Source organism: Dermochelys coriacea, chromosome 7 (genome assembly GCF_009764565.3).
Source record: "Dermochelys coriacea isolate rDerCor1 chromosome 7, rDerCor1.pri.v4, whole genome shotgun sequence".
Taxonomy (NCBI): domain Eukaryota; kingdom Metazoa; phylum Chordata; order Testudines; family Dermochelyidae; genus Dermochelys; species Dermochelys coriacea.
Genome location: NC_050074.1, coordinates 72,930,958 through 72,958,553, shown reverse-complemented (window position 1 = coordinate 72,958,553; position 27,596 = coordinate 72,930,958). Strand labels below are relative to the sequence as shown.

General features: G+C 42.3%; 1 protein-coding gene across 1 annotated transcript in view; it reads right to left on the bottom strand.

The window, feature by feature from the left end:
• The window catches only part of MMRN2 (multimerin 2), a 50,514-nt gene extending 23,682 nt beyond the window's left edge, over window positions 1–26,832 (bottom strand). The window contains exon 1 of the mRNA XM_038408154.2: window positions 26,352–26,832. Within this exon, the coding sequence (XP_038264082.1) occupies window positions 26,352–26,659 (308 nt within the window). The 5' untranslated portion in view covers window positions 26,660–26,832. The remainder of the gene's footprint in view (window positions 1–26,351) is intronic.
• Between the last annotated feature and the right edge of the window lie 764 nt (window positions 26,833–27,596).

The following is a 27,596-nucleotide window of genomic DNA, read 5'->3' as shown; positions in this document are numbered from 1 at the left end:
AGTCAGAAACAAAGTGTGTGTTGGGAAGTGTGTGAGAGACTGTGTGGGGAGAGTGTATATGTGAGAGAGACATTGGGGAATGTGTGTGGTGTGTGTTGGGGGAAAGTGTGTTGGCATGCTGTCTCTTTAAGTTCAGACAGCAGCCTGAGCATCCAATCCTGTGGGAGGGGGACAACACCCCCCCAACCCCTGGCTCTGCACAGCAGAGCAGTCTCTCCCCTCCCTGCCCCTGCAGCAGCAGCTCGCTCTGCCTGCCTGCCGATTCCGTATTAATGGTTCAATTATTCCGAGTTCTCCCATAGCTGCTCAGCTGCCAGGAGCGGCATCCTCAGCAGCTATGTGAGCTCTCCAGGCTGAGGAATGTCAAATCTTCCTGGAGCTTTGAAAGGGGAGGGGTGCCTGGCTGCAGGGCAGTTGAGTTCAAAACTGTGGAATATTGAAGGAGGCCAGTTATGGTGACATAACAAACAGCAACGTCTACACTGACGCTTTGTCGCTTTAACTTTGCTGCAAAAAGCTTTATGCCTCTCATTGAGGCGGTTTTATTTTTTTGGCAAAACACCAGAGTTTTGCCACCATAAGTAGCTTTGTAGTGTGTGCACCTCCACTGTTTTGTCGGCAAAAAATGCCTTTTGCTGTCAAAACTGTGTAGTGTAGACAAGACCGTAGTTTCAGAACAAACATTTTACAGCTATAGAGCAATTTTTTAAAAGGGCTCCAGAGGTGATCCCAGCAATTACAGGCCAGTAAGCCTGACTTCAGTACCAGGCAAACTGGTTGAAACTATAGTAAAGAACAAAATTGTCAAGACACATAGATGAACGTAATTTGTTGGGGAAGAGTCAACATGGTTTTTTTAAAGGGAAATCATGCCTCACCAACTATTAGAATTCTTTGAGGAGGTCAACAAGCATGTGGACAAGGGGGATCCAGTGGATATAGTGTACTTAGATTTTCAAAAGCCTTTGACAAGGTCCCTCACCAAAGGCTCTTAAGCAAAGTAAGCTGTCATGGGATAAGAGGGAAAGTCCTCTCATGGATCAGTAACTGGTTAAAAGATAGGAAACAAAGGGTAGAAATAAATGGTCAGTTTTCAGAACGGAGAGAGGTAAATAATGGTGTCCCCTAGGGGTCTGTACTGGGACCAGTCCTATTCAACATATTCATAAATGATTTGGAAAAGAGTTAAACAGTGAGGTGGCAAAATTTGCAGATGATACAAAACTACTCAAGATAGTTAAGTCCCAAGCAGACTGCAAAGAACTACAAAAGGATCTCACAAAACTGAGTGACTGGGCAACAAAATGGCAGATGAAATTCAATGCTGCTAAATGCAAAGGTAAAGCACATTGGAAAATATAATCCCAACTATGCATATAAAATGATGGGGTCTAAATTAGCTGTTATCACTCAAGAAAGAGATCGTGGAATCATTATGGGTAATTCGCTGAAAACATCCACTCAATGTGCAGCAGCAGTCAAAAAAGCAAACAGAATGTTGGGAATCGTTAAGAAAGGGATAGATAATAAGACAGAAAATATCATATTGCCTCTATATAAATCCATGATACACCCACATCCTGAATACTGTGTGCAGATGTGGTCACCCCATCTCAAAAAAGATATATTGGAATTGGAAAAGGTTCAGAAAGGGGCAACAAAAATTATTAGGGGTGTGGAATGGCTTCCATACGAGGAGCAATTAAGAGTGGGACTTTTCAGCTTGTAAAAGAGACAACTAAGGGGGGATAGGATGAGGTCTATACAATCATGACTGGTGAGAAGAAAGTAAATAAGGAAGTGTTATATACTCCTCTTAACACAAGAACTAGGGATCACCAAATGAAATTAGTAGGCAGCAGGTTTAAAACAAACAAAAGGAAGTATTTTTTCACACAGCGCACAGTGAACCTGCAGAACTCCTTGCCGAGGATGTTGCGAAGGGCTAGACTATAACAGGGTTCAAAAAAGCACTAGATAAGTTCATGGAGGATAGGTCCATCAATGGCTATTATCCAGGATGGGCAAGGATGATGTCTCCAGCCTCTGTTTGCCAGAAGCTGGGAATGGGCGACAGGGGATGGATCACTTGATGATTACCTGTTCTGTTCATTTCCTCTGGGGCACCTGGCATTGGCCACTGTTGGAAGACAGAATACTGGGCTAGAGATGAACCTTTGGTCTGACCCAGTATGGCCAAACAGACAAAGGGAGTATGTCTGTTGAGTAAGAAGGTGCCCTTTTTATGGAGTCACATTTTTGGTCTTAATCTGCACTTTATCCCTGTTTTACAATCTTCTGGGATTTGGTGTTTAATTTATTATCTTGCGGCATCTGATATGCCACATAGTAGCACTGTTCACTGCCATATTATATGCCTGATCCTGCAACAGTTTTAATAGAGTAATAGAATCCAAGGCCTGAAGGGGCCATTATGATCATCTAGTCTGACCTCCAGTATAACGCAGGTCATAGAACTTTCCCAAAATAATTCCTAGAACAGGTATTTAAGAATATCCAGTCTTGATTTAAAAATTGTCCGTGATGGAGAATCCATCATGACCCTAGTAAATTGTTCCAATGGTTAATTACTCTCTCAGTTAAAAATATATGCCTTATTTCCAGTCTGAATTTGTCTAGCTTCAACTTCTAGCCATTGGATCATGTTATACCTTTGTCTGAAGAACCCATTACAAATATTTGTTCTCCATATAGGTACTTAGGCTATATTCAAGTCATTCCTTACCATTGTCTCTGTTAAGCTGAACAGATTGAGCTCTTTGAGTGTATCACTATAAGGCATGTTTTCTAATCCTTTAATCAATGTTGTGGCTCTTTTCTGAGCCCTCTCCAATTTATCAACATTATTCTTGAACTGTGGACACCAGAAATGGACATTGTATTCCAGCAGTGGTCACAACAGTACCAAATACAGAGAACAGAAGTAATACAGCCTCTCTACTCCTACTTGAGATTCCACTGTTCATGCATTCAAGGATCACATTAGCCCTTTTGGCCACAGCATCACAGTGGGAGCTCATGTTCTGCTGACCATCCACCAGGACCCCCAAACCTTTTTCAGAGTCATTGCTTTCCAGGATAGAGTCCCCACTGTGTAAGTATGATTAACCTTTTTGTTCCTAGCTATATGCATTTACATTTAGCCATATTAAACCATATTGTTTGCTTGCACCCAGCTAACCAAGCTATCCAGATAACTGTAACAGTGATTTGTCCCCTTGATTATTTACCACTCCCACAATTTTTGTGTCATCTGCGAACATTATCAGTGATGATTTTGTTCTCTTCAGATCATTAATAATTTTTTTTAAATTAGTAAAAATTAGCATAGGGCAGGAACTGATCCCTTCAACATACCCGTTTGATAATGATTCCCCATTTACAATTACTTTTTGAGACCAGGTTTTAATCCATTTAATGTGTGGCATGTTAATTTTATATCGTTCTAGTTTTTTAATCAAAATGACATGCAGTACCAAGTCAAATGCCTTACAGAAGTCTAACTGTATTACATCAACACTATTACTTTTATCAACCAAACTTGTAATGTAATAAAAAAAATCGAGTTAGTTTGAGAGCATCTATTTTCCATAAACCCATGTTGATTAGCTTTAATTACATTACCCTCCTTTAATTCTTTGTTAATTGAGTCCCATGTTAGGTGCTCCATTATCTTGCCCAGGATCGATGTCAGACTGATAGGCCTATAATTACTCACATCAGTCCGTTGTCCTTTTTCAAATATTGGCACAACATTAGCTTTCTTCCCACCTTCTGGAACTTCCCTGGCATTCCAGTACTTATTGAAAGTCAACATTAATGGTCCAGCAAGCTCCTCACCTAGCTTTTAAAAAACTTTTGGATGGATGCATGTTATCCAGATCCGCTAATTTTAAAATGTCTGACTTTAGGAGCTGCTGTTTAACAACCTCCTGAGATACTAGTGGAATGAAAGAGTGTCATATGATATGATTACATTATCTGTCTTTTTCCCATATACAGAACAGAAAAAATTATTGAATATTTCTGCATTAGGTACTGATAATTCTACCATTACCAATGCCATTGTTAGGATTCTTTTTGTTCCTAATGTACTTTTAAAAAGTTGTTCTTGTTGTCCTTAACTCTGCTGGCTGGAGTTTTCTCCTTGTGTCCCTTTGCTTCCCTTATCAATTTTCTATAATTCTTAGCTTCTGATTTCTATCTATTACTATCAACTTCCCCTTTCTTCCATCTATTATATATTAATTTTTTAATTTTTATAGCTGCCTTTACTTCCCCTCTAAACTTGGTCAGTTTTTTAACCAATATGGCCTTCCTTGATGATGGGATTGCAGCTTTTTAGGCATCTAGTAAATTGTTCTTAAACAATTCTCAGTTATCACTCACATTTTTCAAATTAAATTCTTCCTGCTAGCTGATCTTGCTCATAATTTTTTTCAGCTTTGTGAAATTGGCCCTTTTAATGCACCAAGTATATATATCACTGGTCCTGACTTTATTCTGTTTGAACTTTATAAATGTGATCAAGTCATGAACACTTGTATCTAAGTTACCATTATTTTTTAGTTCTGTGATGAGTTCTTCTTTATCTGTCAAGACAAGGACTAATAGAGAATTCCCTTGTTGGATGCAACATTTCGTTCATGTGAGTAAGAGTGTATAGGATAGAACCATCTAACTATGGCACTATAGCTTATCTTAAGCCCGGAAAGGTGCTACTGTTCCCTTCATACAATGTGGTGTTTTGATATCAAACTACTTTCCCATAAGAAACCAACTAATTACTAAAAACAAAAATAAAATAAAGCCCCGTACAATGCGGTAAATGTCAGATGGGTTGTTTGGAAAGGTCAGGAGACTCTTACGCTCCATTATTTCAATGGGGCTTGCATTAAAAGAGTATATTGTTTGTCTAGGGAATAAGGCTGTGTCTGATAAAGAACAGCAGAACTAAAAAAAAAAGTATATTTTTAAATGGGAACACAGGAACTAAAGCTTTGATTAGTGTCATGTATGGGAAAAGTTTGCCTCAGAGACTCAACTGCAGAAACAATGGGGAACCATGTCAAGCACTAAAGCAAAGACTGACGTCACCTGCCAAGAGAGCAGCTTAGCAATTAGTGGGAGGGAAGGAAGCCAGCACAGAAGTGGAAATGGTATGGGGAACAGAGCTGAATGAAAAAAGTTTAGACTGCACTGTTAGGAAAGTTCACCAAACAACACTCTTTGGGTTTGTCAGGGTATGCAGAGCATTTTTTGTTCCCTGAGTTTGACTCTCTTAGAAAGAAATGTGATTGCTTTTGAGACTTCTGCTATCCCTGATGCTAAACAAAATTATTTTCTTGGAAATCAACATATTCCAGTGGCCCCTGGAATCTGAGGAATCCTGCAGTACTCTGAAAGCTGAGTGGAGAATCAGGGTATGTCTACATAGAAAAGAAAAACCCATGGCTGGCCCGAGCCAGCTGACTTGGGCTCACGGGGATTGGGCTGCGGGGCTGATTCACAGTATTGCCAACCTCAACAGTTCAAAAATCATGAGGCTCAAAAAAACAAATCACGATTGGCCTAAAAATCACAAGGTTCTTATAAAAGAAATCATGATTTTTGTATTCCACCTTCTGATTTTTGATCTCCCCCATCTATTCCCGGTGTATGTGTGATTAACACAGTACTGCCTACTCTTGCATACTTATGGAAAGGAAAAGGATTTTGGCTCCTGCAGGAGCTCTCTCAATAATGCAAAGAGCTATTATCTTTATGCAATTATGGAGCAGGGCCTGCAGGTATTGCCAGTATCTCTTGCCCTCCCAGGCCATGGCAGTCACCTGTTCCCATAGCTGCCAAAGTTTGTGCAGCTCCATGCAGGACATTTTGCACAATGTGAAAAAGTCACTGGTCTCTCCTAAATGGTCCCCTGCCACTGTTTGGGGGGCGGGAGGAGACAACCACATGAGGAACATTAAAGATTTGCTCGCTGATGAGGAATATCATGCATGGAGCTGCACAAAACTTTACTTCCCCCCAAAAGTGAATGAATGCCCCATATCTTTCGTGGCCCAACTATTGCCTCATATCCTGCTGCTCTCCTGCAGGAAGCCCTCACTCAGGATTGGGGGATGCACAGGAAGATGATGGAATCTTAACTCTACCTTGCTCCTGGTCAGAAGCAGCAGCAGTGGGAAATAAGAAGGACGTGCTGGTGGAAGCTGAGCAATCTGGGCAGCACTGCTCCAAGCAGCTGATGAGAGAGGCAATACACAGTCATGGCAGAGGAGGTGTATTGAAGTGGCTCCCCAAAACAATGTGCACCCCATGGAAGTGGGAAGAGTTGGGTCCCGGGGCTGACAAAGACATTTAACTAAAATTAAGCCTCACTCATCTTGGTAAAAAATCCTGACATTTGAGTGTTCTATCGCAAAATCATGAGTGAGGCTTTATTTTAGTTAAAAATTGCATCTCTCATGATCAATTCATGAGAGTTGGCATGTCTGATTTCATTGCTGTGTAGATTCAGCTGGAGCCCGTGCTCTAGGACACTGTGTGGTGGGAGGGAGACTTAGAGGACCTAGGACTTGTCTACAGCTTCACCTCTGTAGCACTTCAGTGAAGATACTACGTATGCCAACAAGAGGGCTTCTCCTGTCAGCACCGGTTCTCCACCTCCCCGAGAGACAGTAGCTAGATCAATGGGAGAATTCTCCTGTCAACCTAGCGCTCTCTACACTGAGGGTTCGGTCAGTTTAACTGCATCACTCAGGGTGTGGATTTTTCAGACCCCTAAGTGACACAAGTTATACCGATACAATTTGAAAGTGTAGACCATGCCATAGAAATGTCTGCTTTTCACTGGACTACACAATAGGCCAAATCCTGAAGTCTTTATCCTGTCCTTACTCACTGAAGGCCAGATTCTCAGCTGGCATCAAACAGGGTAGTTCAGCTGAAGTCAACAGAGCAATGCCAATTTACTCCAGCTGAGGATCATCATCTGGCTCAAATAGTTTTAACTGATAAAGGATGATATAAAAACTGAAAGAGGCTTGAAATCAATGAGAACTGGGCAAATACCTTTGAGGATTTGGGCCTTACTGTTGAAATCAGAGCTGAAAGCCTGGGCCGGGTCCTGTGTGTTTTGCAAGTCAGAATCGGGAGAGGCTTTCACTCTGAGCCTCACTTCATTCTTCTGAGGTAACGATGCAACTTTGCTTGACTGCCAACTCTAACTAGTATTGAATCCATTCTGTGTGAAGTCTGCCAGGTTCAGGCAGGGGTGTGCAATCATGTGGAAACCTGCATTTAAAATAGGACTCTTTTGCTCTAGTGCTTTTGTTCTTTCCCAGTGAAAACAATCCACACACCCCATGAGTCATCATCATCTGTGCTGATTTGTTTACCCCTCCCAGATACTGCTCCAAAACAACAAGTTCCTTATGAAGAAAAGGAGGACTTGTGGCACCTTAGAGACTAACAAATTTATTTGGGCATAAGCTTTCATGAGTTGTTAATCTAAAACAATGCATGCATGGGGCGGCGCAAGGGGGGTAACTGATTGCACATATATTTATTCAAAACTGTCCAGATTCAGTAGGTATTCCAGCTATCAGCCTGAAACCCTCATAAACAGATCACAGAACAGACCTGGTGAGCAGACAGTTCCAAATCACCTGCGCTAAAGACTCTGCAGTGGTCCTCTATGAGCTATTAGACCAGCACAGAAGAGCCAGAGCTCAGTGCACTACTGCCTTGACTCCTGCTGGTTGCTTCCCTCCTTCAGCCTGGCCAAAATCACCCCCTTTACCAGAGGCTGAGAGAAGACCTATATGGGTAGATATGTAGCAGCAGTGAACATCCCACTATGCCAGAGGTATGTTTAAACCCACTTTAAACTGTTCAAGTGTAGTAAAGAAGAATTGGGGTCAGTAATAGGTAAGGCCTGCTGCTTATTTTGAACAGTTACCAGCATTAAAGCTGGATGAATAGGGATTAAAATACTTGCAAATAGTTTGACAGCTGCTAAATAGAATTTCTCTTTGACTGCATTCACGCCCTTCTGTTCACTTCTCCATTCTTTGGAGTTAACCTTGATTTAGGCATTTCCTGACTTTCGAGTGCTTACCAGTGGAACCTGAAGGTTGCATGAGTGTCATATTTTGTATTTAATCACCATATCTTTTCTTGTTGTCCTGTTCCATAAAGTTTACAACTCGTCTTTCAACAGAGAGTCATTTTTCAAGTTGGTATTGAAGTGCAGTATAGACAGATGAGCAAGCAGTTTAGCCTTTTATTGCAATTATTTTGCACATATTCTCAAAACATATGTGCCCATCTTTTAGTTTACTTTAATCCAAGTGTCCTGCTTTTTCCACATAACCATTAGTCTCTTCCTTCAGCAGCAAATCAAGGTGTCTCTTGGGCTCCACATCCTGCAAACATTTAGGTTTGTCTTTACTAGGGAACAAAAGTGTATTCTTCACCCATGTGAACTCACTTGAGGTAAAACCCTAGTGAAGACAAGGAGGTTTGTAGTTTTAAAACAAGTTAACAGATCAAGGTAAACACTTGGTTCCCCTGTAGTCTTTAATTTGACCTGCTAACACATATGAAAAATGGAGGTTACTTATCTGTAACTGGAATTTCTTTGATATGCGGTCTCCATCTGTGGGAATGCACGTGAGCCATGCGCCCAAGACTAGAAATTCCAACAAGCATTGTCTGTTGGCCTACACATACTCAGTAGTTCTTCTTGTTCTAGGCTGAGGGTTTAAGAAGCAGCTTGGGCCGACACTTCTCCAGTTCCTCTTCTTACTGCGAATCCAGTAAGATGCAAACTGAGGGGAAGGAGGGCAGGTAGTGGGTTACAAATAGGGACCACACATCTCAAAGGACTTCCAGTTATAGTTATGTAACCTCCATTTCTTCTTCACACGCTGATTCCTATGTGTATTCCACATGTGGGTGACTGACGAGCAGCATTCAGAGTAGAGAGGGGTGTGAGGATGCTGGCAGCAAAGATTTGTCTGCAGCAGAGGCCTGAATGGACGGATATGCACTAATTGGCAGCATGTGATGATGCACCCAGAAATCCATTTAGAGATTCTCTCACAGGATAATGCTTGTCTTCGCTACTCTTCTGCTACGGCAAGAAATAGCCATGGTGATGTTCCGATAGGTGTGGTCCTTTACAGGTAGAACAAGGTGTGACCCTGGGTGCCTGGGGTAGCCCTCACTGGACATGCCAAGGTCTGGCTGCAAAAGGGAAAGCAGATACTCCCAAGACTGGTGGGTAACACGGAAGTTAAACTCTCCAACCAGTCATAAATTGTGCGTCCGATCTCCCCCACACTAGTTATCAAGAAACAAAAAAAAAGAAATCACACAGCCCCCTTTATTGCATTCCAGTTCTCTGGCTCCCAATCAACACAGGTCCAGTACAGTGAGAAGTTATTTTAAAACTCTGCTCACATATGTTCTTCTGATCCCAAAGGGCCTGCCACATTACCAGGTCGATATAAGTTTGGATCTTACCCAAAATACCATGTTGCCAGCCAATCCTTTAGTATCTAAAACTAAAGGTTTATTATAAAGAATGAAGAAAGAACAAGAAGAGAGTTGTTAAATGATAAAGCAGTCACATACATACAAAGATTCAAAGTCCACGTATCAAGTTCTTAGCAGTATTGGTGAGTTTGCTAGCTTGAAAGTCCCTCTGGAATACATCCACAGCTTGGATGGGTCATTCAGTCCTTTGTTCAGAGTTCAGTTTGTAGCAAAATTCCCCCAAAGGTAAGAAGCAGGACTGAAGACAAAATGAAGATGATGCAGTTGTCTTTTATATTTCTTTTGCCATGTGGCTTGTACTTCCTTTGTTCCAAACACAAGCTGTCCAGCACCTGGCATGGAAAAACCTTACAGTTCTGTCCATAGGCATGCCCCTACTTGGCTTGCTGGCTCAAAAGGTGTAGTCCTTGTTCCTTTTATTGGGTTCATTGTACAGTTGATGTCCCTTGATGGGCCATCAAACAGGCCTAGAGCTGATGCCAATCTGTCTGGGAATGTCACCCAGAAACACAGCACAAGTTTGGAAATACAGTTATACTCTACATGTATGTAACTCATAATACAAAGGTGATACAAACCTATGAATAAGATTATCATACTTGGCAAATTATAACATTTTTGCAGCTATCTTACACGGCATATTAGGCACAACTCATTTCAATTTTACAATATTCATAATATCCTAAAGTCTCCCCCAGATTCCATACAGCATCACACAAGGCATATCTGACATTGAGGGAATGAATGCTTTTCTTTTTGGCAGAAGCATGGGGTTTTGTGAAGAAAGCTTATGTGGATAGTTTGGTTGATATGTAATTAATTTAGAAATAACCTTGAGGAGGGACTGCGGAGGGAGTCAAAGGGAGAACTTTTCTTTGTGAAATATAGTAGACGGTGGGTCTGCTATGCGGGTGGCCATCTTGCTTACTCTTGTGGAGGAAGTAATAGCAATTAATAATACAACTTTAATGGATACGTGAGACATGGAACATGTTGCTAATTATTCAAATGGTGGTCTGGTGAGTACTGATAGGACAAGATTGAGTTCCCTTTGAGGTGTAGATTTGTCCACTGGCAGAAAAGTCCTGACTAAGTCTTTCATGAATCTCACTGTTGTGGGGTGAGTGAAAATGGAATGTCTGTCTATCTGGAGGAAGGAAGGCATTGATGGCTGTGAGATGGACCTGCAGTGAGCTAATGGAAAGACCTGAGTTTTTTAATGATGACAGGAAATAATCTAAAACACTGGGATATCTGGAGAAGGTTGATTATGCTGAGCCCAGGAACAGAAATGTCGCTACTAAGCTAGGTAGCGGGTCCTACTTGAGTCTTTCCTACTTCAAGTAACAATAGTTTGGATAGGTGCCAAACAAGAGCATTCTGGTTCTGATACCCATCCAAACACCAGGCCATGAGGTGGAGTGAGTGTGGGTTGGGATGTCTGATTTTGCCCCCTTCCTATGTTAGGAGATCGGGGAATGGGGAGATCCTGACAGGAAGATGGACTGTCATTCTCAGAAGCTCTGGCAACCAAAACTGGGCCGGTGAGGTGCTAAGAGAATGACTTGGATCCACCATGACAGGGCCATTCTCAAGACTTGTAGTACTAGAGGAATGGGAGGAAAGGCATAACAGAATTGGTTTGTCCAAGACAACAGGAGAGCATAATCCCGAGAGATGGACCCATAGCTCCTCCGGAACAATACAGAGGAAGTTTTCGTTTGTTTGGAACACAGAGATCCCATTGAGGAGTTCCCCACTGAGCAAATATATTGCTCAGGACAGAGCTTTGCACCTCCACTACTATAGTCTGTAGACTGGTGTCTGATGACTAAAAATGTAGTTGTGTGCTAAAGAGTTTTGAGCACCTGAAAGGTATGCAACTTAGATAGTGATGCGGTTTCTGATGCACCAGTTCCAAAGCCTGACTGCTTCCAGAGAAGGGAGAAGAGATCTTGCTCCACCCTGTTTATGTAAATCAATATGTACAGTGATACTGTCTGACATTACTTGCATATGGCGTGAATGTATAAGTGGAAGAAAAGCCCTGCATGCCATCAGGACTGCATTCAGTTTCAATAGATTGATGTGCAGTCTGGCTTCCTATGGGTACCTTCTATGGCATGGTAGTTCAGGTCAGCACCCCAACCCAAAAGGAGTCTATTATGATGGTGACACTTGCGGTGGGAATGTTGAAGGGGATGCCCACTCTCACTTGTTCCAGATTCCATCAGCAGATTGGAGAGGTAATGACTCTGGGGGGAATGGTCACTCTTGTGTTGATATGATCTTTGTCTGCTGAGTAGACCAACCGGAGCCAGACCTGTAAGCGTCCTAGATCAAGGCTGGCGAATGTTGTCACATAAGTGCACATGGTCTAGAAGAGAAAGGCACATCTTCATTGTAATCTTTGGTCTGTGAGTAATCTGTAATATCAGATTGCTCATTACCTGAATTCTTTACTTGGGGAGGAAAGCTCTTGCTGAAATGGAGTCCAGTGTCACTCCAATAAAGGTTATAGTCTGTGTGGGTGTTAAAACTAACTGACTTTGTTAACACAGACACCCAGCACTGCTAGAAGATGGAACAGGAACAAAATCACTGACCTGACTTCTTGACTGAAGCGACTTACTAGGAGCCAGTCATCGAAAGACAGGGAAACGGTAGAACCCTGACATCTCATTTAGGCTGCCATAACACAGGAAATGTTTGTGAATACTCTGAGAGCTGCTGCTACTCCACAGGAAAGGACTGTGAACTGGAAGTGTTCTTGATCCACTAGAAACAGAAGGAACTTTCTGTGAGACAGATATTCTGAGCATCCTTCGTGTCATGAAATACATCCCGTCCTGTGGGAGGGGATTATCTGTGCTAATGTAACCATCCTGAATTATGACTTTCAAATAAAGTTGTCAAAAGTCCAGAACAGGTCTCCACCCTTCGTTTTTTGGGGAGACTAAGAAATAAGGGGAATAGAATCCTCTCCCTTGATGAGGAGGTGACACTTATTCTGTTGCCCCTCACTGGAGGAGGGAGCCTCCCTTCTGTTAAGAATCACCTTGTGAGAGTGGTCCCTGAAGGGGCACCGGGAAGGGGATTTGTTGGACAGAGGGAGAGAAACTCTTTGGAGTAACCTTGATGGATAATTTCTAAGATCTAACTGTCTGTTGTGACAGAGTCTCAATTGTGGGTGAAAAATGAGAGACTGGCCACAAAGAAAATGGGGTTGAGATGGGTGGCATCAATAGCAGTGGGTGTATCCTGACCGAGATGTCAAAAGTGGGCCTTAGTGGCTGGCTGGGAATGGTTAGAAGTTGTGGTAGCAGAAGGTACTGAAAATTGAAGTCTCTGAACCATCTGATGTTTACATGGAGGTGTGACTGGATACTAGTGGTAGAACATCTGTGTAGTGGGTGGACTTGGCTTATACTCCTGCCTTTAGTGCTTTCTCCTCAGGGTCAGTATGTACATTCCCAGGGTGTGTACAGTCAACCTTAGGTCTTTCAATGAGTGTAGGGTTTCATCTGTTTTCTCGTTATATAAATTCAACTTGTTGAAAGGTAGGTCCTGTATGGTATTCTGGACCAACTTGGGGAGTCTCAAAGAGTGAAGTCCAGACACCCCTCATAACTATGTCAGTGGCCAAGACTTGGGATGCCATGTCTGCTGCAACTGTTGCAGCTGGAAGGGATGTCTTTGACATTAACTTGCGCTCTTCTATGAAAGACTGAAATTGGTCTCTGACCTCAGGGGGAAGCTTGTCTTTAAAGTCAGCCAGCCTGGAATAATTGTTAAAATCATATTTCACTAACAAGGCCTGATAGTTAGCAATAAAGAATTGCAGGCTTGTAAAGGAAAAGACCTTTCTTCCTAAGAGGTCCAACCTCTTCGAGCTCCTGTCAGCCAGGGTGGTCTTGGGATGTTGTGATCTTGCTCTCTCCATGGCTGTCTGTACCACCAGCAATTCAGGCAGTGGGTGGGAGAAAAGAAATTCAGCCCTTTTGGTGGGGATGAAATAGCATCCCTCAGTCCTCTTTGGTGTGGGGGTGTGTAAGGCTGGGGTGTGCCAGACCACTCTGACTGGCTCCATGATAGCCTGATTAAGCAGGAGTGCCACCTTGCTTGGACCTGTAAGCTGCAGAATATCCAAATGCCAGTATTGAGTCCTGGACCTTCTCCATTGGTATCTGGAGATCACTGGTCATTCTCTGCAGTAGCTTCTGGTACAGCCTATGGTCATCCAGCAGAGGTGGTGAGGATGGAATGATGGCTTTTTCTGGAGATAAGGACGAGATTCCCATTGATATTCCCATTGTGCCTAACTCCTTCAAGCCCAAGAACTGCTCTGTTTCTACTGGGGGGCCAACAGTACTAGAGGGTGGAGAGGGGATGGTTCCTGTGTCACCTAAGCAGTTTCATACTCCAGCATGGCAATGTCCCTTAGGAAGACTGGCTTGGAAAGGAAAAGAGACTGAGGGTAAGGGAAGAAGATATGTGTGTGTCTGTATGTCTCAGTATTCGGGGCATTTTGACGGTTGGGACCATTGGTTCCCATGTGTCCTGAGAGGCTGTAGTTGGGTGGTCCTCTGAAAGATGGGCCAGCCCCAGCAAAGAATCAGGTCCAGCACTCCAGGATGTAGTCGGTGGTTGTCAATCCTTGTGCTTCAGAGCCGGTACCACTGACTGAAGCAATGTATCCTATTTTTTTGCACACTTCACCCTCCAGCTTGGAGGTTTTCAGCAATCCTGATCTCTTAGGATCTGTACGTGAAGGCTCACCTGACATTAGGGAGCAATTTCATCTTTTATGACAGATTTGGACAGGGATCGGTCTTTGTGACCATGAGAGTGCACCTTACTCTAATAGAAGCCCTGGAAGAAGAGTCCTTGAGCTTAGCAGCTATAGACTTTGTAAGTTCATACTTGCAGGGATGCTGCTTGTCTGTTGAGGCCAATGTACAGGGAGGTCTCCCTGGCACACATAAGAGTGCGGTCTCATAGCCTTGTCCATAAGGTGTTTCCTTAATCAAAGCTCACAAGCTTTGCATATTTGCAATGGAAATGAGCGACAGATGCCTCACTTTGCAGAAATATGCAACTCACCCAAGCAGTAGAGACAACATTGGTGATCATCGCTCTCTGAGAAGGAGCGAGGGCAGGAGACACAGTTCTTGAACCCTGGGACTCTGGGCATAGTCCTAGACTGTGGGGAGGGAGTTCCAGTAGGGGGGAAAAAACAAGCTATATAGACTATACTATAAAACTTTTACTACTATAAAATTATTTACAATACTACTTACAGGCTACCAAAAGAGAAAAACTGGAGAAATCTGTTGACTCAAGGATTTCAATTGAAGCCATGCAGTGGTAAGAAGGAACTGGTGGGGTGTTGGCCTGCACTGCCTCTGATGTCCTTGGTCTGGAGCACGAGGAGAACTACTGTCCGTGTGTGACTAGTGAATGCTGCCTGTTCGAATTTTCGGACTCAGACACATGGCTCACATCCATGTGTGGAATAAACCTAGGGAAGACCAGCACTGGAAGAACTACAAACTACATGAGGATTTTATCTCTGATTAGTTACTACGAGTTAGCTAACATGAATTCAGACCACGTTTTTTTCCTACTGGAGACGCACAATTTGGTTATGTCTTCATGCCCAAAAAAGGGAGGTTTTTTTGTAGCATTAGCTAGCCTGCCGTGCAATCCTAGTGCAGAGAGCACAGGCAGTTTTTACAGCCGTGTAGCTAGGCAAAGACAGCACCCTACACCACGCCCCTGTTTGACCTTATCCAGCTACACTGCCGTAAAAATTATAGATGTCTCTCCACCACGACTTTACTGTACAGCAGTGAACGTACATTTGTTATGACACTGTAAAAACACATTTTCTTATGGCAGTGGAAACATAGCCTTACACACCCAGGCAACATGTAGGCCCCAATCCTGCAATGCTGATGAGTTCAGTGAGATTACTTGCATGTGTAAAATTACCAAAGCATAAGTGATTGCAGGATTGGGGTCTTAGACTCATTACCACAGAGTCTGATATCCTTTCTCAAGAAAAATTTCCATTTAAGTCAGTGAGAGTTTTGCCTGAACAAAGCCTGCAGAACTGAACTCTGAATTGCCTTTTCCATTCATTTTATTACCCCTATTATTTGTGTGCACAGGTTTTAGCTGAGTTGCCCATTCACACCTGTTTCTTAATGATTATAGTCTCACCAGAGTCCATTTCTTTAATTATTTTGCAAACTCCAGTGTTCTCTACCTGAGCAGAATAGGGAATTTGTCAGACTCTTAACATTTTTCTTTTCCCACAAGAGCACAAAAGAAGGCAGCCGCATAATTGTTGCCACTGTCGGTGTTCATGTGAAAAATAGGGGTTTGCTTCCTGCCTGGATCTCCACTGACTTCAATGGAGTTACTCCTGGTTTACACCAGTGTGAAAGGGGAATCAGACCTGATACCAAAAAAAAAAAATTCATGTAGTATTCTGTCTTTGGTCTCTGTGCAAAACCCCGATTGACATGAATTAGATATCTGTGAGCGGAATACAGGTAGAATATTGCATTAAATTCATCCAAGCAAGGAGAAATCATGTCAGTTTATGTAACCCACATTTTTTTCATCTTCCAGCGTTGCAGAAAGTAGAGTGCTGTGAACGTGTAAAGAAGATGCACAGTGTCTTAGTGGGAACAGGGCTTGCCATGATAAACACTGATTTTTTTAAAAAAAGAAAAGGAGTACTTGTGGCACTTTAGAAACTAACAAATTTATTTGAGCATAAGCTTTCATGAGCTACAGCTCACTTCATCGGATGCATTTGGTGGGGGAAAAAAAAGCAGTAAGCAGTAATTAGCATGCAAATACCGTGTGCTCTTTTACCATATTAATTAATCTTCCTGCCCTTTGGGCATGTAACTGAAAGGTTAGCAGAAGGTCAGAATGCTCATTGAAGGAGGTAAGTAATGATGTACGAATCATGATGTTAGTGACTACGTCCTATGGAATGTCTTAACCACTAATCTGTGGTTAGAGCTGTTTGTGAACTAGCCCCATTTGAAAGGTTTGGCCAATTGAATACTTGAATTTAGAAGCTTTAATGTAAACAGGGTTCAGGAGAGAAGGCAAATTAGGCTACATTTTATTTTGAGAAAAACCCATCTTTTGTTGCAACAGTGTTCTACATGAGATTTTTATCTTTTCACAAAGTGTCCACAATCATCATTTCCCAATTCATGTTATCCTCACTGCAAAGCAAGTGATCCAGCCACTTCAAAGGCTAAATAATTTGGATTTTATCTTTAGAAGTAATGGGACAAATTCATCTCTGGAGTAACGCCACTGCTTGAGTCTCAGGGCTTGTCTCAGAGTAGCAGCCGTGTTAGTCTGTATTCACAAAAAGAAAAGGAGTACTTGTGGCACCTTAGAGACTAACAAATTTATTAGAGCATAAGCTTTCGTGAGCTACAGCTCACTTCATCGGATGCATTTGGTGGAAAAAGCAGAGGAGAGATTTATATACACACACACAGAGAACATGAAACAATGGGTTTATCATACACACTGTAAGGAGATTTCAGAGTAGCAGCCGTGTTAGTCTGTATTCGCAAAAAGAAAAGGAGTACTTGTGGCACCTTAGAGACTAACAAATTTATTAGAGCATAAGCTTTCGTGAGCTACATCCATTTAAATGCATCCGATGAAGTGAGCTGTAGCTCACGAAAGCTTATGCTCTAATAAATTTGTTAGTCTCTAAGGTGCCACAAGTACTCCTTTTCTTTTTACTGTAAGGAGAGTGATCACTTAAGATAAGCCATCACCAGCAGCAGGGGGGGGAAGGAGGAAAACCTTTCATGGTGACAAGCAAGGTAGGCTAATTCCAGCAGTTAACAAGAATATCAGAGGAACAGTGGGGGGTGGGGTGGGAGGGAGAAATACCATGGGGAAATAGTTTTACTTTGTGTAATGACTCATCCATTCCCAGTCTCTATTCAAGCCTAAGTTAATTGTATCCAGTTTGCAAATTAATTCCAATTCAGCAGTCTCTCGTTGGAGTCTGTTTTTGAAGCTTTTTTGTTGAAGTATAGCCACTCTTAGGTCTGTGATCGAGTGACCAGAGAGATTGAAGTGTTCTCCAATTGGTTTTTGAATGTTATAATTCTTGACGTCTGATTTGTGTCCATTCATTCTTTTACGTAGAGACTGTCCAGTTTGGCCAATGTACATGGCAGAGGGGCATTGCTGGCACAGGGCTTGTCTGTATTTCACGATAGCAATCGGTGGCTGGCAATCAGTGTAGCTGCACTGGTGCTGAAGTGCAGATGAGGGCAAGCTGGGGTTCACATTGATTGAGCTAATCAAGGCCCCCTAGCACACCTCATGCACACTGAAGCTTGCCTGTGTCTGCATTTTGGGGTGAGCACCAGTGCAGCTACACTGATTGTTAGAGCCCTACCAAATTCATGGTTCATTTTGGTCAATTTCACAGTCATAGGATTTTAAAAGTTGTAAATTTCATGATTTCAGTTATTTAAATCTGAAATTTCAGTGTGTTGTAACTGTAGGAGTCCTTCCCTGAAAAGAAGTTGGGAGGGGGTTGCAAGGTTATTGGAGGTGGGGGTTGTGGTATTGCTACCCTTACTTCTGTGCTGCTGCTGGCAGCGGCACTGCCTTCAGAGCTGGGCAGCTGGAGAGCAGCGACTGCTGGCCAGGATCCCAGCTCTGAAGGCAGAACCACTGCCAGCAGCTGTGTAGGAGTAAGGAGGGCATAGTATAGTATTACCACACTTACTTCTGCGCTGCTACCTGCAGAGCTGGGCCCTCAGTCAGCAGCCACCACTCTCCGACCACCCAGCTCTGAAGGCAGCAGTACAGAAGTAAGGATGACATGGTATGGTATTGCCACCCTTACTTCTGTGCTGCTGCTAGCAGGGCACTGCCTTCAGAGCAGGGCGCCCAGCCAACAGCCACCACTTTCCGGCAGCCCAGCTCTGAAAGCAACGTCAAGGTAAGGGTGGCAATACCGTGACCTCCCCCGTAAAATAACTTTGTGACACCCCCTGCCACTCCCTTTTGGGTCAGGATCCCCAATTTGAGAAACGTTGGTCACCCATGTGAAATCTGTATAATATAGGGTAAAAACACAAAAAAGACCAAATTTCATGGTCCATGATGCACTTTTCATGGCGTTGAATTTGGTAGGTCCCTACTGATTGTTAGCCACCAAATGCTAAATCAGTGCTGTTTCTGAGTGCAGAAGGAGCCTTGGATTAATTTTAATAATGGTGCTGACAATGGTTTGACCTGTCAGCACTTGAAGTTAAACCATTTCCAGTACCAATCGAAGGGAGCCCTCGCTGTCCTCTGATTTCAGCAAGGGGCTAATTTCCTGAGTTTGATAGGAATTCTCTGCCTCAGTTTACCCATCTGCAAAATTGGTATAATACGTGACAGATTGACAATATCTTGGACAAACCTTATGGAATTAAGATAAACCAGGGGCCTCCTCTCCTGTTTGCGTTTCTCCAACATCTGACAGCTTGACTGGCTAGCCTCCTCCTGGGTAGAAAAGTACTCCTGGCTGCATGCATCTCTGACCTCCAGTCATCCTGTGCCTCTGGGTCCCTCTCCCTCTCCTCGTCCAAGATTTCCTCCTCCTGGTTCAGTCCACGTTTGACTGGCACATGAGCCACCGAAGTATCCACAGTAGTCTTCACAGTGGAGGTGGGGTCGCCACCACGTATCACGTCCAGCTCTTCGTAGAACTGGCAGCTTGTGAGCGCAGCACTGGAGCAGCAGTTTGCCTCCCATGCCTTGTGGTAGGCGTTCCGCAGCTCCTTCACATTGACCCTGCACTGCAGTGTGTCCAGGTCATGGCCCCTTTCTGTCATGCATCGTGAAATCTGTCCATAGGTATCGTAACTCCTATGGCTGGAGCACAGCTGGGACTGGACAGCTTCCTCTCCCCAAATGCTGATGAGGTCCAGCAGCTCGGCATTGCTCCAAGTGGGGGATCGCCAGGTGCGTGGACCAGGCATGGCCACCTGGAAAGATGCGCTGAGAGCACTGCACACGTCACCGAGCAAACAGGAAGGGGACTTTCAAAATTCCAAAGGAATCTATGGGGTGGGGATACTGTTGTTCACCTGAGGGCAGGGCGTGGAGTTCAAACCGATGACCAGAGAGGCAAGAACAGGTATCGTGGGACGCCTTCCGGAGGCCAATCGCAGTGCTGTAATCAATCACTGTCTACACTGGCACCACAGCACTGTAGCCCCGGTACAGAAAGCTGTACGCCTCTCGTCGGGGTGGTTTTTTTACAGTGCTACAACTGTGCAGTTTCTGCGCACTAAGTGGCTTGACAGTGTGTACACCTCGGGAGTTACAGCCGCAGAAAGCTGCTTTACTGTGCAGCAACTTGCCAGTGTAGACAGGGCCTAAGCTATTGCTAAGCAGACAGTGGCTGCTCCATTTGTTTGCTCAATCGCTGCGCTACCAGCATCTGAGCACTTGAGCATTATATAATACCTAATTGTATTTCATCCAAGCTAATTTTATTTCAAGCAGATGTTGTCTATGTTCAATTTGAACTCTCCACGTATGAGAAGCTGGGAGTTTTCAGTGATCAGCCAATTCCTTAAAAAGTCCCTGTTTTACTTTTATAGCAATAAACTAGTCAACATGAAACAGGGCTTGATTAAATTGATGGGTGTTTTCCTGTAAAAGAAGACAAGGCAAATAAACTACTGAGCTAGAGCATTGTTCTGACTTCCCCTTGAAAAAGAATGATGCGGATTTTGTTTTGTTTTTATCTCCATCTCCTTCCAACACTTTGGAGAGACACTGCACCCGTATTTTGTCACTCAAACAGAATGATCAGAATGTGGAGCTGCTGGCTTTTGACCTTCCCCACAGCAGACTTAGGAGCAGTGTTAAAGGAAGGATAGGGTGTGTGTTGTGAGATAATGACACACCTGGAGTGAATTTGGGAAGCCTGCATATAATCAAGAAAAACTGATATCTAGGCCCTGATGTGTGTTATTGCAATTATCAAATAATGGGGGGGGGGCGGGGAGGAGAAGGTTTTTTTCCCAAGTTTTTGCTTTTGCTATATTTTAAGAATTGCTGTTTTTATTTTAGTGAACCCATTTTCACAATGTAGAAAACTGCAACAGATTAAGATTCTCTATGTGTGAGCTATAAGGCCAAACCATTCTCCTGTGCCTTGCTGAAGATTTGATAATTCCAGCACAGCAGCCAGATCTTACCTCTAATCGCATCAATTATAGGTTCTATAGCTGGCTCATAGAACATTAACTTAAATGCTTGGTTTGTTTTTGAATCAAAATGAGAACAGATCACTCATTAAGACTAAATGGAATCTGAGTGGGCAGGTTTACTTCTCTGAGTTTTAGCCCCATGAAGACCAATGGGACTTAAGCTAGAATTCTGCTCAGTTGTTTGAACATTCAGGGAGTGGATGTATAGGCTAGTGATTTTAAACCATGACTGATTTGAGGAATAATCTCTTAGTAAGCATTGTGTGGTAGCTCTACCCAGTGAAAATATGCTGAAGCTATATGTTATGTGGATGTTCATTATAAAGGCACAGCATTTGCTCTTCAGCTGGATCTTTGAAAGTAAGAGAAGTTCTCGGCAAGGATCTAGAAATCCTACCGGGGCAAAGAAATCCGCTTTTCTTTTCAAATGCTGCATCACAGTGTCCCTGGCCTTGTATAGAAGAGCATACAAATAATGTTTTCCTTGCCTGTTTGGATGGTCCCGCTTAAAGTGCAAGCACCCCTATTTCTCCTGCACTCTGCTGCACATCACACAGCACAATCCTTTCTTGAGCTCTCCAAGGAATGAGATAGGGCTGTATAGGGCTGTGACTATATGCTGCAGTCTAGCTCTTTATTGGACACTGCTCCAAATTAGGCAAAGACTCTTCCACGGTGGCTTGTTTGTTTAAGCTGAACTTTAATAGTCCAGTCCTGTAGTGGTTAATAATGTGCCACCACTGCTATCCTATTTGCTAGATGTGTTGGCCTTTTCATTAGGCACTAACCTGAGACTGCCAATTGGCTACAACCAAGAATAGCTAACACCTGGGTGCTGACATATTGCAACTTTAAAAACCCCTCTTTGACTTTGGCTCCAATGCTGGGCTACTTCTGGAGCTTCCTTGTACCTGGTCACATCCTCATGCTGCCCTCTAAGAGACCATCTCCAGAAGCAAGAAGGCTGATTAAAATAGCAGACTCTTCCTCACCAGCCCTATATTGGGCCATCTGCTGTACAGTTAGAGTGAGTAGTACAAACATTCCTATGATCTATTATGGGAAAATAACCAGTGATGGGTTTTTTTGTTGTTAGATATATGTGCAATCTAGAATGTGTTTTTTCTATCCTCCTCTCAAACTCACATCTAACTTGGTGAAGGCTGGTGAGGAGAGACTCAAGGGACTGCTCAGTTTAACTCTCTTACGTCCCTGACGTCTCTCTTTATCCTGCTGGGAAAATGGGCAAGTATGATCCATTGAGGTCAGCTATCTAGGAGATATTTGGATCTTACGACCAAGAAGGGCTCTCTGTGATTGACCAGTTCATAGAGAGCAGAGCTGCTCAAAATATTTCAATATAAATGATTTTCTTGGAAAAATGGCCGCTTTTTTTTTTTTTTTGCTTGTTCAAATTTTTTTGTGGAAACACTGCTCACTTTGATATATAAAATATAAAATATTTTATACAATATTTTTCATGTTTTCCTTTTTATTTTTTCCTGACCTCTTTTTTTTCTTCTATTTCCTTGCTTTCCTCTTCTCCTTCCCAGTAATTTTGGAAAACTAATTTCCTTTTTGACAACGACTGGGAGGAGAGAAGAAAAGAAGAAAATAAAAAACAAAAAATAAATATATAATTTTTAAAATTAAAAAAAAGGAAAACATTTAAAATCTATTAAAATGGGTTCAAAATGAAAATAACTTTAGAATATTGACATTTTTGATAAAATTGTTGAGCATTTCACAGAGATAGCATTCCTGGCCATAGGCAACACCAACATAGGTACCACCAACCCACCTTGAGGGGGGTTCTCAAACTGGGGGTCGTGACATTTCAGGGGGTCAGACATTATTAATTGGGGGTTGCAAGCTGTCAGCCTCCACCTCAAATCCTGCTTCACCTCCAGCATTTATGAGGGTTAAATATAAAAAAAATGTGTTTTTAATTTATAAGGGGGGAGGGGTCACACTCAGAAGCTTGTTGTGTGAAAGGGGTCAGCAATACAAAAGTTTGAGAATCACAGATGTACAGAATTGTTCAATCAGTTTTCTGTGTTCATACAGTCACTAATCCTACATCACAGGTTACTTGCACATAGAAAATGACTTATAGGCCAAGAGGATAAAAACCGCAGGCTTTCTGAGGTGCATGCATATCTGTGCACCCACTGAAATGATAACCTATTACTATCCACTTCTTACTGTATTCTGCAACTTTGTTTACCCATTGGTTATCCAAAAAAGAGTCTGCTCACAAGCACCTGATCCAAAGGCTGAGCACTAACTTTTATGACTTCTATTCTTCTTGAACTCTTTCTGGTAGAATAGTCTTGTTATTTTGAGGGCATTTCATTGCTGAGGTGACACATCCATGCATCTGAGGAGCTGTAATGAGACACCTCATCTTAGGTGTGGAGCCATCACCAGGCATCTGTTCTCTCTGTCTGGTTATCTTAGGCTTTTTTAACATACCAGTCACTGTGATATCTAGTTAAATTCAAACAGATGCTGTGAACAAAATAATGCTCTATTTGTTTTAAGGGGACTTCTGGCTTATTTTGCAATGCTTGTTGCCTGTTAAACATGCATAGAAAATAGCAGGGTATGGGAAATAATCATCATTTTTTGTAGGGTTGAGAGGATATAATAGGTAGAGATACTAAAGAGTTATCTTCTTTAGCAGAATTCTGAAATGACGGTGTGCTCTCATTTCAAGGGTAAACCTAAGTCTGATGGACAAGAACTTGGTAAAAAGAAAAGGAGTACTTGTGGCACCTTAGAGACAAACAAATTGAAAGCTTATGCGCAAATAAATTTTAGTCCCTGAGGTGCCACAAGTACTCCTTTTCTTTTTGTGAATACAGACTAACGCGGCTGCTACTCCGAAACCTGTCATTATGCAAAGAACTTGGTAGTGAGCCATGTTTTACCTCACTCACTGTAGCTACTTGTGCGGTGTTTTATCTCCATCTTACCACTTATTCACCTCCTAATGCTTCATCCTATTCATATTCTGGTGGAAGTAGAAGCCCAACTTTTCAAAGTCAAATATGGTCAATGGGTCACAGACATTTAGAAATGCTTAACTTGTTGCCTGCAATTTGTGAGCATGCTTAACTGGATACCTGAGCAAAATTTCGATGTGCATTTTGGGTATCTGCATGTGTATGGTACATGTATGCCTGTGCAGAGTCCTTACTTTGATAATCTGGACCAGAATTTACAACTTGGATTGTGAACCTCATGAATGGAGAACAGCATCAACAACTACTGCCTCCCTCCACGGAGTGATTTCCTCCTCCACTGCCTGCTTTGGAAATGGTCTTCTCCAAGCAAAACATGAATCTCTGCATGTATCTGAGGTGTCTCCTTCCCCGGAGTCCATGTATTAGAGATGCCATCAGCCTATAAACATCACTGCACTACCTGTATTCTGTTGGAGAACAGGACTGGCAATATGACTCAACTCATCCTAAAACCTCATTCTTAAAGGTCCCCTGAGAAGGAAGCGTTGTACTTCCCAAAATGAAGCTGGAAATGAGGAATGGATGGTGCTACACAAGTGGTTACGTGGGCAGAAAAGGAAGAATCCCATTATGCCAATAATTTTATAGTGGCAGATCTTTCTGGCTGTAAAGCTCCTGTTAAACGTCAGTCCTTATCAAGAAGCATGAAGTGTTTTTGAAATACGATTTCACTACTGTCCAGCTTTATGGTCCAGTGGGTAGTGCCTTGCAGTATCACATGAAGAAAAAAAAAAAAGGTGTCCTTTTTGGCTTGCTTCCCTATGCTAGAATGGGTCTGTGAGTGTTTTAAAGGCATTATGCTTAGTATTTAGGATAGGTTGGACTGACTGTGTGTCTCATTATACAACAGTACCTCTTCTGGATAATAAAGGACTGACACCAACAGGCTCAAAAGAAAGACTGAAAAATAATGATTGTGACAGATAGTGGAGAGGACTTAACTATGCATCTAGGTAAGGCTTTGAAACAAATCAATTTCTGATTTTGTTTGTTCGTGTCAGAGGGAAGCATAGCATTAGCAAGGTTTTATTTTTGTTTGCTTGGTGTGCAGATTGATGTTTGCTATTTTCCTTTCCGCAAAGGCATTCAAAGAAATTAATAAAAAAACTTATCAGTACATCCTAAGGCATGAAGCTGTGAATAGCACTCACTGTGCTGCTGACCCAGATTGGGCTCTGCAGTATCAGTCAGTGATTCAAAAACAGAAGTCTAGGTAGGAGATTGAATGAATCTTTTATAGCAGAGACCTACTTACATGTCCTGGAAAATTTTGAAAAATATTCTGCTTGAACACAGTTCTGCTAAAACACACACTTCTCACACACAGATTGGTTTTCTTTCCCCTGTATATGATCACAAACAATATTTACCTATGGATCGTTGTTGGTTTTGGTTCATGTCCTCTTGATACTTATTTATTATCCAATGTCCTAATTCCCTCTTTCTGGTGACATCCCAATCATTTTGCTCCCCTCTGTCCATTCTCAAGGCCATAAATTATAGCCCCTCATTGATAACTTGGGATGGGATCCCTTTACAGCACACCTGATCATATGTTGCCGAACCATTTATTCAGATTCTGAAACACTACTTGGTTTCATCATATTCACACTGCTTATTATTCAGCCTGGCCCTGATTCAGCAAGGTACTTACATACATTCTTAAAGTTGAGGCATGTGCTTATGTACCTTACTAAATGGGGGCCTATCCACAAACATTTACGTGGACATATTTTTGTTCACATCAATGCTTGGAGAATGGCCGTTTGTACCAATACCTGTATCCATATGTGAACAAGGACATTTTCTGTGTGACCAGAAATAGACATTGTTCATTATTCTCCATTCATTCATTATTATTTCCCATCCTGTTCTTAAAATGTGTTGACCAGTCAGGGAGTAGAAATAATACCATGTAATTCTGGTGACCAATCACATGCCACAAACAATAAATAGGGCATAATCAAAATAAACATTTTTCACCCACACCCTAGACTGAAATCTCTCTGTACACACTATTCAATCAGTACTTCCATACAACAAGTAAATGCACATGCATAAATCAGGATTGGATTGAGAAGAGAAAAAATGGATACATTAATGAGTTTATTTAATTCAATCACCTCTACCTCACTACTATTACTTGTCTGTATTATAGTAGCAGCTTGAGGCCCAAACCAATATTGGGACATCATTGTGCTAAGTGCTTTATATGCACATGATAAGCACACTCAGCCTTCCTATTCTGGGATGAGGAACAGAGCCTAAGACTTCCATGGTTTCATTCTCTACAGACTATTTATTTTGCTTTTCATTTGGCAGCTATAACATCTAAACCCCACCTGTTCAGACATGGTATAAACCTGAGAATCTGATCCATTCTTTATAGGAGACTCTCTCTTTCAAGCAGGAGCCCAGTGCCATTATAGGCAGGAGAAAATATCTTTCTTACCCATTTCTGGACTGTGGGGTCCCAGCTTCTGAATCATCTCTCTCTCCTTGATGTGACGGTATGGTGCTTGAAAGATGGTCTGGGGTCTCCTCCTTGAGCTTCTCCATCTCCCAATCCTCCTGTGATATGGGGGGCCATTGAAGATATGTAGATCTCCCATAAACTGATGGCTTTGAGCTGTGAAAAGAGTCATCTTCATATCCATTTCTTGAATGTGTGACCAGCTCCACCAGTTGTACTGAGACACAGAGGAGCAAAAGCTTCACTATCATTATGGCTTTTCCTAACCAGCCACACCTGCCTCTCATTCTCCTCCCTGAAGCTCAGACTGAATTACTTCTGGAATGCCCTCGTAATATTTTTTAAGTTAAAACTTGGAAGAGGGAAAAAAGGTTTTGCAACAAAGAGCGGAAAAAGCTTTCAACCCTCCCAGTGACTGTGGAAATGTCAGAGGCCATCAAACAATGTGAGGCTGGGTTCCTGTGTGGAACTCAAAAGACTGAGAGAGGGGAGAAAAGAAGTGGGGGAAGGGTCATAGTTTATTCAAGGAACTTCTGATTTTGGCTGCCTTCTAAACTTGTCTGTGAACAGGAATTTAGTCTTTATCAGCTGCCTTATCTCTGGGGCACAGGAAAAGGATGTTAGCTTTAAAGGAAAGGAAAAGAAAGAAAAGAAAATATTGAGTGATGTAGCAGATTTCCAGTGTGGTGTTCCCAAGCCCGAGAATATGTCACAAACCAACCTGCTATAGCATCTGCTCACATATTACTGCTATGATTTAAAGGATGGAAGGCACTGGTTATAATTTTTTGCATAGTTATAGTACATATTACAAGTTATTACTGTGCCCACCTCTGCGTTGGATGGTATTCTCAGAGTGCAATGATAAGAGAGCCTGGGTAAATAGATATTAAGGGATTTGTAGAGATTTCTTTTCATAGTTTGGATGGGATTTTTCAGAAATATTCACTGTTAGTCTATCCCTCCCCCCCCTTGAAGTCCACAGGCATTTTACATCAGAGTTATGCCAATGTTAAACACTTCTGAAAATCCCAATTTGGGTACCCTCTCTTTCCACTTCCTTTGTGTGTGGACCCTATATGATAAGTTGCCATTAGTAAAGTATCAATATTTGCAAACAGCTACCACACAGTAGAAACTGAGATCCTGACACATTTCACCCTACTTAGAAAAGGAAACATCTGTTGCATCTTGAATATCATTGTATGGTAACTATTGGTTAAT